Source organism: Microtus ochrogaster, chromosome 10 (genome assembly GCF_000317375.1).
Source record: "Microtus ochrogaster isolate Prairie Vole_2 chromosome 10, MicOch1.0, whole genome shotgun sequence".
Taxonomy (NCBI): domain Eukaryota; kingdom Metazoa; phylum Chordata; class Mammalia; order Rodentia; family Cricetidae; genus Microtus; species Microtus ochrogaster.
In genome coordinates, this window is record NC_022016.1 from 82,465,310 (window position 1) to 82,479,336 (window position 14,027).

The following is a 14,027-nucleotide window of genomic DNA, read 5'->3' on the forward strand; positions in this document are numbered from 1 at the left end:
CAGAGATCCGCCTGCCTCTGCCTCCCGAGTGCTGGGATTAAAGGCGTGCGCCACCACCGCCCGGCCCATCTAAAGCTCTTTTATATGCAGGTCAGTCAAGAATCTGGCTTTACCTGAGTGGAGATCCCTAAAGACTAATGGCTGTGTTAAGGTAGGTATCTTTACCAATATAACAATAGGCTTTCCTAAAGTGAAAGACAACTCTATAAAATTAGGTCAGGCAAAATTACACTTTATTTCTGTGGGCGAGAATGTCTGTATCAATATATTAATAAAATAATGAGGGGCTGGAGAGATGACTCAGAGGTTAAGAGCACTGGCTGCTCTTCCAGAGGTCCTGAGTTCAATTCCCAGCAACCACATGGTGGCTCACAACCATGTGTAGATGAGAATGGTTCATTAGTCTTGGCTTCCTGAAGGTGGATGCAGTATAATCAGGTGCCTCCAGATCCTTTCATCATGGTTTTCCAACTACAGCAAATGAAATTCTTATATGAGCCAAAATTTACCCTCCTTTTAAACTTTTTCAGGGTGTTTTACCACAACAACAGTTCAAGAACACATTTTTTCCCCCAGAATATCCCTTATGGGTCATGTAGTGGCATTTCATTTGTATAATGATGGGAGTGTCATCTATCTGTTGCTTTCATTGGTTAACTAATAAAGAAACTGCTTGGCCTTTAATAGGCCAGCCCTTAGGTGGGTAGAGTAGACAGAACAGAATTCTGGGAGAAAGAAACCGAATCAGGCAGTCACCATGATTCTCCCACCCAGCACAGACGCAGGTTAGGATCTTAACGGGTAAGCTACCACCTTGTGGTAGTACACAGATTATTAGAAACGGGTTAATCTAGATGTGAAAGCTAGCCAGTAAGAGGCTAGAGCTAATGGGCCAAGCAGTGTTTAAAAGAATACAGTTTCCGTGTAATTATTTCAGGGCATAAGCTAGCTGGGAGCCAGGAGCCAGGCGGCAGGAACGTGGCCCGCAGCTCCATACTACATTGTATTTTAATAAATAAAGCTTGCCTGAATATCAGAGAGTAAAACAGCCCCACTGATGAGCCTCACAAACCAGGCAGTGGTAACATACACCATTAATTCCAGTAGCCACACTAGTTGCCATAGAAACCTGGCAGTGTATGCCTTTAATCCAGTGGTGCACACCTTTAATCCCAGTACTAGAGAGAATTATAAAATGGGAGGAGACAGCTCTCAGACACAGTCTCATTCTGAGATTCCTGGAGGCAGGATTACCATTTTCAGATTAGGGTTGAGATAAGAGCCAGTGACTGGCCATTTTGCTTTTCTGGTCTTCAGGTTAAACACCAATACCTGTCTCTGAGCTTTTACTAATCGTGCTTCAGGGTCAAAGAAAGGAGCACAGGATTAGTGGAAAGACAACAACCTAAAACCATGAAGACATGGCTTCGGCCTAATCAGGCCCTCACTGAGCAGGAAACTCAAAGAAACCCAGAGTCTTCTGTGCATTAGCTTCTTGTTCCAGAAAAGGGATGGGTGGATCCAATGAGATACAGGACATTGACTACCAGGGAAATAAGAATCTGAAATTCTGTGCATGCACACAGGTTCAAATGTGTGTTTGTGTTGAAATCAAAGACCAAAATTGGCTGTCATTCCTCAGGAGTCATACCGTGGATTTTTGGGTTTTGGTTGGCACGGGCTTCCATAGCCTGGCACTCACCATACTAGCTAGGGTATCTGGTCAATAAACCCCAGGTACCTGCCTGACTCTACTTTCTTGGGGCTGGGATATAAGTGTATGCCACCTGGCGTCTAGGCTTTTTTATACAGATTCTGGTGATCCTCACAGGTCCTCATGTTTGCAAGGAGAAACACATTACTGGCCCAACTAAGAAAAGGAAACCATTAAGTTGGGTAGGTGGGGTGGAAGGGGGGATTTGGGAGAAGTTAGAAGATGGTAAAAATAGACTTTCAACTGGGCGGTGGTGGCACACACCTTTAATCCCAGCACTAGGAAGGCAGAGGCAGAGGCAGGTGGATCTCTGTGAGTTCAAGCCTGGTCTACAAAGGAGTTCAAGGACAGTCAGGGATACATAGTGAAACCCCGTCTCAAAACCACCCTCCCTCAAAGATATTTTGAATAGAACTTCAGAGAATTAAAAAAATGAAATGGAAAAAAAAACTTTTTAAAACCTTGCGGGAGGGTGCCATGCATATGTGCCACTGCATGCATGCCATAGAAAATATTCTGAAGTCAGAAGGCAACTTGCTGGAGTCAGTCCTTTCCTTTCACCAGTAGGTTCCAGAGATAAAACTCAGAACATGAAGCTGGTGTTTAAGAACCTTCATCCACTGAGCTGTCCTACTGGATAGAATAAACTAGAGATAGCATCAAGAGAGCCTGAGAAGAGGAAAACGACCACTCAGCAACTTAACCATAGCTGGCTGACTTGAAGTTCTAAGTGACCCAGAGAGGAACCTTCCGAGAATGGATGTTAATGATGCCATCTTTGGAACTCATCTTGAACTTGTGGGTTCTTGCAAACTCCTGTGTGTTTCTTCTGCGGTTGGTGGGACTAGATAAGTACATAACCACACCTGGTTTATTTGCATCCCTAATCTTACCTTTAGATTATTTTCTTTTTGAAATATACTGATTAGAATCTAGAGTAAACAGCTAAAGAACTTTGTATACAACCATACAGAACTACCACACAATTTCAGAAAGTTCATTAAATCTTCTTGAGCTCACAGTTCAACTAGATAATCAGATTATTAGTTTAGGAAAATGAAACTATAGTATGTATGAGTCAGAAGTTTCATTGGTGGGTGGGTTTTGTCTTTTTAGTTTTTATCTGTGCACACAAATGTGTGTGTGTGTCGTCTGTGTATGATAGGACAACTTGCAAAAGCTGTTTCTCCACTTCCCTGATGTGGGTACAGGAAACTGAGCTCAAGTTACCAGGTTTGCTGGTAAGCACTTTTTTAACTATGGAGCTCTCACGGGGCCCAGCTAATGTTTATTTCTGGGTTGTTTCATTTGGGTGGGGGAGGGCAAATTGAAACTGTAGAACTTTAAGATAATTCTGAAGCCATTTCTGACAACTCTCAGTCTCAGCAATAATGTTCCTCCTCCCTTCCCCCCTGGGAACCAAGGACCTAACAATTGCCCACACATGTACTGAAATGTTGGGAACGTTCATCATCTCCCTGAGTCCTTGTGAATGTTCTCCAAATAGAACTCAGTTATTGAATAGGGGCAAGATAACCCTTAGGTGTTGACTCAGTTACTGATATTTTGACTTAGGCCCTGGGAAGGGGCAAAGTGACCCTCAGATGTTTTCCCTTACCTCATCTGATCTGGCAACCACTCTCCAGCCAATTATTGGTAATAGCCCTTGAGTAAGTCAATCACAATAGTTAAAGAACAACCCCCAGACACCCCCTTCCTTCTGTGGTTTTTCCCTTTAAAAATATCCTGTACCAGACATTCAGGGTCTTCTAGCCTCCCGACTGCTGGAAGATCCTGTCATGACAGAATTAATAAAATCCTCATGCTTTTACATTAGCTGTGATGTGAGAGATAGTCTCTTGGGGCGACTCCTCCTCCTCAATGATTGAACGCTAGGGTCCACCAAAACGAAATTTTTAAAACTGCTGCTCTTTAAAATTCTCTTTTTATTAAATTGTTATCTATCATGTGTGGATGCATGTGTATGGGCCACAAGTGCCAAGGCTCACTACAGGGACCAGATGACAGATTGCAAGAATTAGTCTTCTGTTTTTAAGGTGTGGGTAAACTCAATTTGTCAGGCCTGGTGGCAGGCAACTTATCAAGAATTCCTCAAACCATTATGACAGCACTGTGTTTCGTTTTTTTCTTTTTGAGACACAGTCTCACTATGTAGTCCTGACTGCCCTGGAACTTGTAGAGATCTGCCTTCCTCCTGACTGATGGACTAGCATGTGTGCTGCTACCACCATGCCTACCTAGCCCACAGTACTGTCTTAAATTATGTCTGCTGGCCACTCAGAAGTTGTCTCAAACACACAAAGGGTCATGACTAAAATTCTTTTTTTTTTTTTCCCAAGACAGGGTTTCTCTGTAGCTTTGGTGCCTGTCCTGGAACTAGCTCTTGTAGACCAGGCTGGCCTCGAACTCCCAGAGATCCGCCTGCCTCTGCCTACCGAGTGCTGGGATTAAAGGCGTGCGCCACCACCGCCCGGCATATGACTAAAATTCTTAAGTATTAAACTGTGGTGGTACTCAGAAGAGCAGAGGTAGAAAGACCGCACAGATAAAGCAAGGCATGGCTGTTACACAGCAGGGCCTTGTCTTTCATTTTGAGATAGTGGCTCTCTGTGTAGCCCTGGCTGTCTAAAAACTCACAGAGCTCTATCTGCCTTCCATGTGCTGGGATTAAAGATGTGCACTACTACCACCTGGATTTTTTTTTAAGTAAATAATTACAAAATTAAATCTAAATAATTAAATGTACCAACTCAGCTTTGGTCTCCTGGCATTGAGGAGGACGGGTGTAGCCCAAACAAAACCTGGCAGAGCTGTATCTAGGGCAGAGGAAACAAAGGTGGGTTTAAATCACCTAGAAATGAAGGCACTGGGGCTGTTTGGATCGAGCCCCCTCCAGGATGCCATATGGAGTGCACTTTGAAAATCATCGGGGTCGGAAGTGACAGAAGCTGTCTCTGAGCACACTGTGGAAACCGAGGGAATGGTTCCTCTGCTTTCCTTCATCCTCACTTCTCCCAACCATTACGTGAGCATGATTCTTTCTGCTAAAAAACATCCAAACCAAAAGATTCTCCCTCCCTTCCTTTCTCTTCCTTCCTTCCCTTCTTTTGTATTGTTTACTTGTTTCACACACACACACACACACACACACACACACACACAATCAAATTCAATGAGTTCACATACCAAAATATGTCGAGAAAGCTAAATTATGATATAATAAATACTATCCTATAAAAACTAAATAACAAAAATAGTTCATTAGCAAAGACATCTGGTGCATCATGACAAGGAACATTAAGGATATTGTCTGAAACCCTGTAATCAATTTTTTTCTCCCAGCAGTTCTGTCATTACACTCTACTAGATTTGTATGCCTGCAGAATTCATGGGAGGCCCACACGGGGGTGGGGGCTCTGCCAACTGGAGCTAGCAAGAATGACTTTGGCAACACGAAGCACCATTAAAGAACAATCAATGTAATTAGCCTCAGGCAGCATCATCTGACTCAAGGAAGATTTATCATCATGTTATTGACTCTTCTCCAGTCTACAATGATGATGGCATCTAAGGATTCTACCAATAATGAATTTATTTAAATCTTCAGTGGATGCTGAAAAATAGCAATACTGATCATCACTAATGCCATCATAGAAAGTTTCCTAAAAGATCAGCATAGTGGGCAAATTTTAAAATCCATTCAGCAAACCCTGGTTAGGAAGTACCACAGTAAATAAAAAGGGTCTAAAGGGTAACATCTTATTTATTAGAGTAAATTAAGAAAATACCAGCCTACAAGACAAACCATATTCCTCAGATACATAAAGGAACAATACACATTTATGACTCAAGTTTCCCAGGAAGGCAGTCAAAACTTCACTGATATTTTTCCCCCTTAAGATGTAAGTAAATTCGACAGCACTGAGGATTTTATCCGCAAAATTAGATTTTACCTTCTGCTATGTGTGCTTATTATCTCAGAAAACCCAAGGCCTACATAGGAATCTACATCAAACACATAAATGTGACATTTTAACAGCCACTCTTAGTTTATTACACGTGTGAAGTAGGAGGGAAGATGTTAAGCAGCTAGCGCTCTCTCTCTCTCCCACACCTCGCTTGTTCTCACTATTAATAGCAATCTCTATAGGTTTGTTCTTCTTCATCCTACATAGGGATGACAGCCCTAACCCTCCAGTGCTGGGATTACAGGCATGCGCCACCACAGCCCGGCCCAAGTGAATCTTCTTAAACAATAGCTTGTAAGATACCTCAATTAGATTTCTTTTCTAAGCCTTCAAAAGCTCTCTACTGCCTACTCCATAAGCATCTTAACTATTCTGAGACCTCAGCCCTATTTTACATTTTCACCTCTGCCTTCAGCACCCACTTACATATGCTCTTCATGGACATCCTATGTCTTCTCACAACTCCTAGAGTAACCAGCACATTGTCTACACTGTAGGATGCGTGTACATGCTGCATATCTACATCATATTGACATGTCACAAATGCAGAGCTTCTGGATTCTAATCCCTTTCACAAAACCGCATGCTATAACCTGCACAGAGAACTGAGCGCCAGGACACTAATACTGTACAATACACCTACACAATTGATCATGTGTTGAAGCACCTGGTACTATCTATGTATACGTGAGATGACTACCCTCCTGTATTATTTTCTGGTACACTACAAACTTAAACCCACCAATCTGATGACTCTTCATTAGCTATAAACAGTCTTGGGTACTCAGTTCAAAACAATAAACACCTGCCTTCTAGAAACGTTCTCATTAAAGTCCTCCACAAAGGAAGAGAAAGAGAGCCAAGTGAGCACACAGTCCACAAGTGGGAAGCGACAGCACATTAAAAAATGCCCTCATGGAGCACCACCACTACATCCTGCTCCATCTTATGCATCTTCTCATCAAGTCACAGAGGAATTATCAGGGTACAGCCAGGAAAGGCAGAGCCACCCCAGACCACTGAAGGGTTTCTTGACTACACAGAAAAGCCTCACTGTTTGTGAACAGCCTTCCACAATATGTCCCCTGAAGAGGGCAGTGGCCAAAACAGTTTAGATCCTTGGGCCTGGAGTCACAAATGAGTCTTGGGAAATGCACAATCCACACTTGGACTTAAACTTACCCCCTTTCCCCCATCTCAGATGCCAACATCCATACTCGCTGCTGATTGCCAGCTCCTGCTCCTTGCAGCAGCCCAGCATGCTCTCTGCTGGTGCCAAAATACCTTCCAGCAAACCCCACTAACTTCTGAAACTGTCCTAGAGGGGTAAGGCAAGTCCCGTATGGTATGTCCTCTGTGCATGTACTTATCACTCTTTTTAAACACATATCATACAGCACATTTTAAAAGGGGCTCTGGGAGGGGAGGTAATATCCTATTTTATACCCTATGGGATATAAAATACTGATAGCTTTTAAAAACGGGATTCTCCTTACCCCTACAGGCCCTCTCCCGGCTTCAGAAAGGTGCTGTGGTGGCTGTGATGCCACCGGCAGAGAGCATGCTGGGGGGTCACACAAAGCAGGAGCTGGAGATCTGCAACAGGCCTGGGAGTTGTGGACCTAAAAGAGAAAACAGTTTTAAGTTAAGGTGCCCATCACCCCCATCCTGGTTACTAGGGGCACTCAGCACACAGCAGGTGTCTGCATGAATCCTTAAAAAGCAGAGAACCACTGACATCATCAAGAATTTGTATCCCCCATGGAGTTCACCTCTCCACAGTAGTCAAAACTGTTTGTTTATTTCAGTGTCAACACCTGCACGACCCTTCGGGCTCTGTATTTTAACCAGGGTCCATCTTTAGAGTATGGTGTGTGCCCCTCAAAATAACCAAGTTAAGATGCAGCAGCAGCATGCTTCGCTCATTGTGACAGCAGCATTCCAAAGTGTCAGACAGGAGAGAGCCGTGAGCAGACAGACACACTGAGCTTTCAGAAGAGTTTCTGTGCTAAGAGGCTGGGAACACCCAAGGGTTAGGGGGGCGAGAGAAAGCCCTGCCACTTCAAGAGACAGCAGCTTAAAGCAGGACAAAGAAGTGCACTGAAATGAGCTTTAGTTTCTTCACAATGTCCCCAAGTGAGACTAATAAACAGGCAAACCATATCAAGGTCAAGAGAGGTATTATTTCTTCTAGGGACCAAAGATAGCTTTAGCGTGTCCTACAAGTCTTTTTAAAAGGAAAACAGAGAAACCAGCAGAGAAGGATGCAAAGCAACTTCTGAAAGCCAGCACTGTCCCTTGAGCACAAGAAGAGACACACCTCAGACAAGAGCTCCCAGCTGCACCCATTGAATATTCGAGAGCATATAACATATAAAAGCCTAACTACAGCAATTTTATATGGTGCTAAATGAACTGTTTTTAAAAATCCACAAAATTCAAATACTTATATTAAAAGCCCGTTATTACAGTTACTTAAGAATTAAAGAAGCAAACTTTAACATAATATCACATCATTATTAGTATCTTGCTGTGTGTAATTCTTTGAGGTCATACTCTGTATAGACTCTCATTCCTACCAGCTCAATAGATGGTGCTAGAACCATACCTCCAATACTCCCAGAAAAACAGCTAACTCCAAGTAGAAAATACAACTGTGTGTTACAGTGTGCAGTACAGTAAGTATTTTTTCACAGTAAACAAAAATGAAAACTAAATATCTAGTTAACTGTTTTCAGTCAGGAATTCAAATTAACCAGAATTCAAATTCAAGTATCAAATCCTCCTCCATTCTAATTAAGGGTTTCAATTTTTTAAGAACCTAGCGAAGCATTTCTCAACACTTTGGAATAACCTGTTTTAAATATACAAATACTTCAAGTCTTACAATATTTTAAGCATTTTAAGAAAAACCAGCCTTCTCCGGGCAAATTATCATTCACAAAAATCAGAAACCACTGGTGACATCTGAATCTACCGTAATTTTCTCAGTAATTTTTGTTTTTCTGACACTTTTTTTAGTTGGTCATTAATACAAAGATCCAAATGCACACACGAACAGTGAATTTCCAGTTGTAAGGAAATGAGTTTGAATGAAACTTCAGCAATATTCTTGGCACAGTAGATTTCCACAAATATTATCTCAAATTTTTGTAAGCTCTTTGAGAAAAAAATATGTAGTTTCCTGCATTGAAAATTTTCACATAGATAACATGTTCCGTAAATTATATTTAGAGGTAAATATTTTAAAGAAATACATACAGTACATATTTTAAATACATATTTTAAACAAAACAGCAATTACTTCTTGGGAGTTCTAAAAGCCAATTATATTAGGAGAAAAATGAATTATCCAACTTTGCAATAATTACATACCATTAAAACATTAGCTCTAAGTCACCTGCTCTGCCACTGCTGACAGGAAAAAAAGCCTTCTGAGAAATGAGGTGATGGACTGAACTCTGGCTTACTCATCCCTAGAGCCTCCTTTTGATCTCTACCGAGGTAGTCGCTTCTCTGTCCATTTCTAAATTACATTCACACCATACAAAAGGAATGTGGTGACTGAAAAACATCTTTTAAGATCACTGCTCTGTAACTAAAAAGATGTGGGATCTGGCCAGGAAACAGTAGCCCCACCTGACTTCTCCATGCAATTCCAAATGAGAAAATATCCTTCTATCTCATGTCTCTTGAACATAACTACATTGCAAAGACCTTCAGCCCTGTATATCCTGGCACATACGTTCAGTACCCGAGTACACATTAACAAACAAAACAAGTGTAGGTGGTCTTTATTTTAGGCAAGGAAAAGGGTGTGACCTCTAGAAGAAGAGTTTGTCATCCATTCAATCAATATGCAACATCTTCTGCCTTAGAAATCAGTTTATAGCAGGGCGGTGATAGCACACACTTTTAATCCCAGCACTGGGGAGGCAGAGTGTGAGTTCAAGGCCAGCCTGGTCTACAAAAGCTAGTTCCAGGACAGGCTCCAAAGCTAGAAAAACCCTGCCTCGAAAAAACAAGAAGAAGAGAAAAGAAAAGAGAAATCAGTTTATACCATACTCTAAATATGTACAACTACTATACATCAAGTTTTTAAATGAACAAGGAAAATAAATCATAGCATAAGGAATTCAATAATGTCACAACACCAACATCTGAGGGGCAGGCCCTATGCTAAACAATTTGAATGCCTGACTTTGCATCTAAAAACAATCTACTTGCAAGGTCACAAACGAGGCAGACCTTATATCCCAACATCAAGGGTTGACAAAGCTCATCAAAGACGACAACAAATGAAAGAGAAATGGAAATCAGACAACCTGAAGTCAAAATTCAAACTACCAACCTATGTAGCCTGCCAACCTTCATCTCAGGCCCAGACTAATACTTCCCAAATGCTGAACTGCACATGATCAAACCAATGCAGACTCCCGGTCCCATCCCAGCTCACTGAGAAGAAGATTCTAGTGTGGCAGTGACCTACAACTAAAGTGAAGTAACCACCTCCCAGACGCCCATGCATCCATGTTCCCTGCTACAATCACAACAGCTGTGTACAGTCCCTAACTCTGGTGATTCACTCGTATGCAGAATCCCAGCTGAAGAGAAAAAATTTCTTTGTAGCCCTCTTCTGCTCTACTGTCAGGGGATGCAGGAATAAAAAACAATGAGCAGTAACAAGTTTTTAGAGTGGGTTGTGGGTTCTGGGAACAAACTCAAAAAGAAATTTCACACCCATACATATCCTTCCTGGAAACTCATTTGATATAAATAAACCTACAATTACTTAATCCTAAGGAACCCAAACCATACTTCCTCTAAAGTACGGATGAAGGCAGTGAGGAACACTAACAGAGTGGCTCTGAGAATTACCTAGAAATAAACAACTGGTAGTCAGTACCAGGTATTGCAACTCCTTGGAATTGCACAAGGAATCAAACAAATTTCAACAATAAACTCTGGGTTAACTTTCTCAAAATCCATGATTACTTCTAGGTAGAAAATTATTCCATTTATGCTTAAAATTGAGATTATAGAATGTTGATAATTTTAGTGAAACATGAGTTCCTTTCAGAACAAAAAATATTAAGTCTTCCTCCTCCCTATCAATCCTATCTAGTGTTCTCTAAAAATGGCTGATGCTTAATGCTACAGATTCTCCAATTAGAATCTAAGGCTGCTGAGGAAAGAAACAACATTCTGTACTTCTTTGGTGCCCTCTGTTGGGTTCAACCATGAACTGAGAAAAGGGTTTGCAACAAATGCTTGCGAGAGGGGGAACAGATTGTGAACATTCTTAACTGCATTCTGTTTTTTGTTTTTTTGTTTTTTATTTTTTTATTTTTTTCGAGACAGGGTTTCTCCGTAGCTTTTTGGTTCCTGTCCTGGAACTAGCTCTTGTAGACCAGGCTGGCCTCGAACTCACAGAGATCCACCTGCCTCTGCCTACCAAGTGCTGGGATTAAAGGCGTGCGCCACCACCGCCCTGCCTTAACTGCATTCTGGATAAAATATACTTTGATGATCAAAAACAAAATCATCAAAACAAACTAGGTCGCACAAAGTGACTCAGAATCCTCTAGAGGCCGGTAGGAGAAAAGAGCTGAAGATGCTATCTCAGGTTATTTTGCTCCGCTCAATCTAGACCAAGTGGACCAATCATCTTCAGAAAAGGAGAATGATCTAAGATTCTAGTGGAAAGGCGCAGGTCTCAGTGAGGTCAGAGGAAGGGGCTGCGCCAAGCACCCGCTGGTGTCTCTGCTCTCTCACCTGCTGAGGCAATTCTTGATTCATCCTTTCAGTTCTGCCTCTCTGTAGACTGCCACAGTGCCTCAGGTTTCCCCAAATCCATTTTTTTTTACAAAAAAATTAATCTCTTCACGCAAGGTCAACAAAGATCACAGATTGCCAAGCCACTATCTGTTACCATTACCACTACTTCCAAAAACTGAATTTATTATTTGAGTTCTTGACCAATATATATTGGTACTGAAAAGTACAGTGCATCTTTATTGAGTTGCTCACCTTTCCTCCTGCCTCTGAGTATACATCAACACTTTATCAACTTTGCTTGCCAGAGAATACCTCCTCGCCCCCCTTTTGTCTATTTCTTCCATGAATAACTCTAATATATTTAAACAAGTAACCCAACAGAATCAATGTTTCTCAACAGAACACATAATTTATTTCCCTTAAAAATGCTACTTTGGCCAGGCAGTGGTGGGACACACCTTTAATCACAGCACTGGCAGACAGAAGGCAGATCTCTGGCCGTTCAAGGCCAGCCTGGTGTACAGGGTGAAGGAATTCCAGGACAGCCAAGGTTACAAGAGAGAAACCCTGTTCCCAGAAGAAAAGAAAAAAAAAAAAAAAAACCAAACAACAACAAGCAAAAAAAGAAAGAAGAGAGAAAAAAAAAACCCACAACAAAATGCTATCTTTGGAGTGTTTCTCCATTGGAGCCCCTCCCATTCTTCACTCTGGCGAGTTCTCACTTTTTAATAAACCTATGTTTGTTCTCAAAACAAACAAAGTGGAGAAAGGAAAGAGAGGGATAAAGACCCCTAACCTTCAAAAACCTGGCTCAGGTTAATAACTTACTACTCCATCGGGCTGTCATGGCACACATTTTTTTTAAATAAATTTATTTATTTTTATGTATATAGTGTTCTGCCTGCACATAAAAAGTCAACACCAGATCTCATTATGGATGGTGTGAGCCACCATGTGGTTGCTGGGAATTGAACTCAGGTCCTCTGGAAGAGCAACCAGTGTTCTTAACCTCTGAGCCATCTCTCCAGCCCCATGGCACACATTTTTAATCTCAGCACTAGGGAGGCAGAGGAAGGCGGATCTCAGTGAGGTCCAGGCCAGCCTGGCTTACAAAGCAAATTCCAAGACAGCCAGGACTGTTATAAAGAAACCCTACCCAGTCTTATACCCCCACCCCAAAAAAGAAGTTAATACTATGCACTACCATGGCCTCCATCTAGTCCTGTACAAGTAAGTATAGGCTACAAATTTACCTACAGTGTGGGATGGTAGCAGCCTTATATGTTATGATGATTTAACACTTGATAAAGAAGAAGTCATGGAGCTTACACCCACAGAAAAAAGTCATCCAAATTTGGACATTTCTGAGGATGAAATGAGAGGCAATTTATATAACAAGGCACGCACAATACCACAGACGTGGACTCTGAAGAAGCCCTGAAGCAAGTCCTAGAAAACAACACAAAGTCCAAACATTCTTCCTTTCACACACTGAATGCGTCACACACTACCCAGGGCTTTGGGAGTTCAACACACCACTATTACCCTGCCCTTGGTGACTAGTAGATGGCTCCCCACTCCCCAAGCCTCAATTCATTGGCTTTTACTCTCTTTAGCAGTATTAGCGTAAGAACACCACAAAGCAGTCCTACAATCCCAGCATACATCCTATTTATACCCCAAACCCTACTGCACCACAAGGATTTTGTCTGCTGATGTTTACAAGACAGTACATCTCTTAGTATAACCTCAAACCAAAGGCTAACATAACCCATCATGCTATATTTCAAAGCTAATACTTTGTTTTTTAAAGCCATTTTTCATTGTTCTGTTTTGCCATGTTATCTGTTATGGGCAAAATCAACTTCAGTTTCTTCTTTAAAAAAAAAACTTTCTATGAAACAAAGCATATTTCCTCTATAACCTGGGTAAACCAGAGCAAGGAGTCTTGATTAATCTCATCTCAATCTTTTCATAAGAAGTACACAGAACTGAGGAGAGAAGAAAATGGAGGAAAACTATTTCTCTCAGGAGCAAATATTTCACCATCTCTACTATTCTCATGTGACAACTGCAAGTATGTGCTGGACACAGATTCTCAAAGAGAAGCACTATGTGGGTTTAAAATGGACCCAACAGGGAACTGGAGAGATGGCTCAGAGGTTAAGATCATTGCCTGCTCTTCCAAAGGTCCTGAGTTCGGTTCCCAGCAGCCACATGGTGGCTCACAACCATCTGTAATGGGGTCTGGTGTCCTCTTCCTGGCTGTAGGCATACACACAGACAGAATATTGTATAATAAATAAATATTTAAAAAATAAATAGATAGATAAAAATGGACCCAACAGGTAGCACCCTCTATCTCACTTGCTTTGCAGATAGCTTTGATGTTTTAATACTGACAACAGAAGCTTTAGCTTTTATTGGGGCTAGTACCCTAAGCAATTACGGTACCTCAGCAGGAACCTCACAACGACCATACTGTAATCAGCATTTCCTAAGAGATGCTGTTCAAACATGAAAGCACCTGTTCTCTCTCTCTCTCA

The 14,027-nt window shown here is 41.6% G+C and overlaps 1 protein-coding gene across 10 annotated transcripts in view; it reads right to left on the minus strand.

The window, feature by feature from the left end:
• The window catches only part of Rere (arginine-glutamic acid dipeptide repeats), a 367,056-nt gene that overhangs the window by 198,306 nt on the left and 154,723 nt on the right, over window positions 1-14,027 (minus strand). For all 10 annotated transcript variants that reach the window (XM_026782135.1, XM_026782129.1, XM_026782128.1 and 7 more), the window contains exon 4: window positions 7,200-7,325. In XM_026782135.1, coding sequence (XP_026637936.1) covers window positions 7,200-7,325 — 126 coding nt within the window. The remainder of the gene's footprint in view (window positions 1-7,199; window positions 7,326-14,027) is intronic.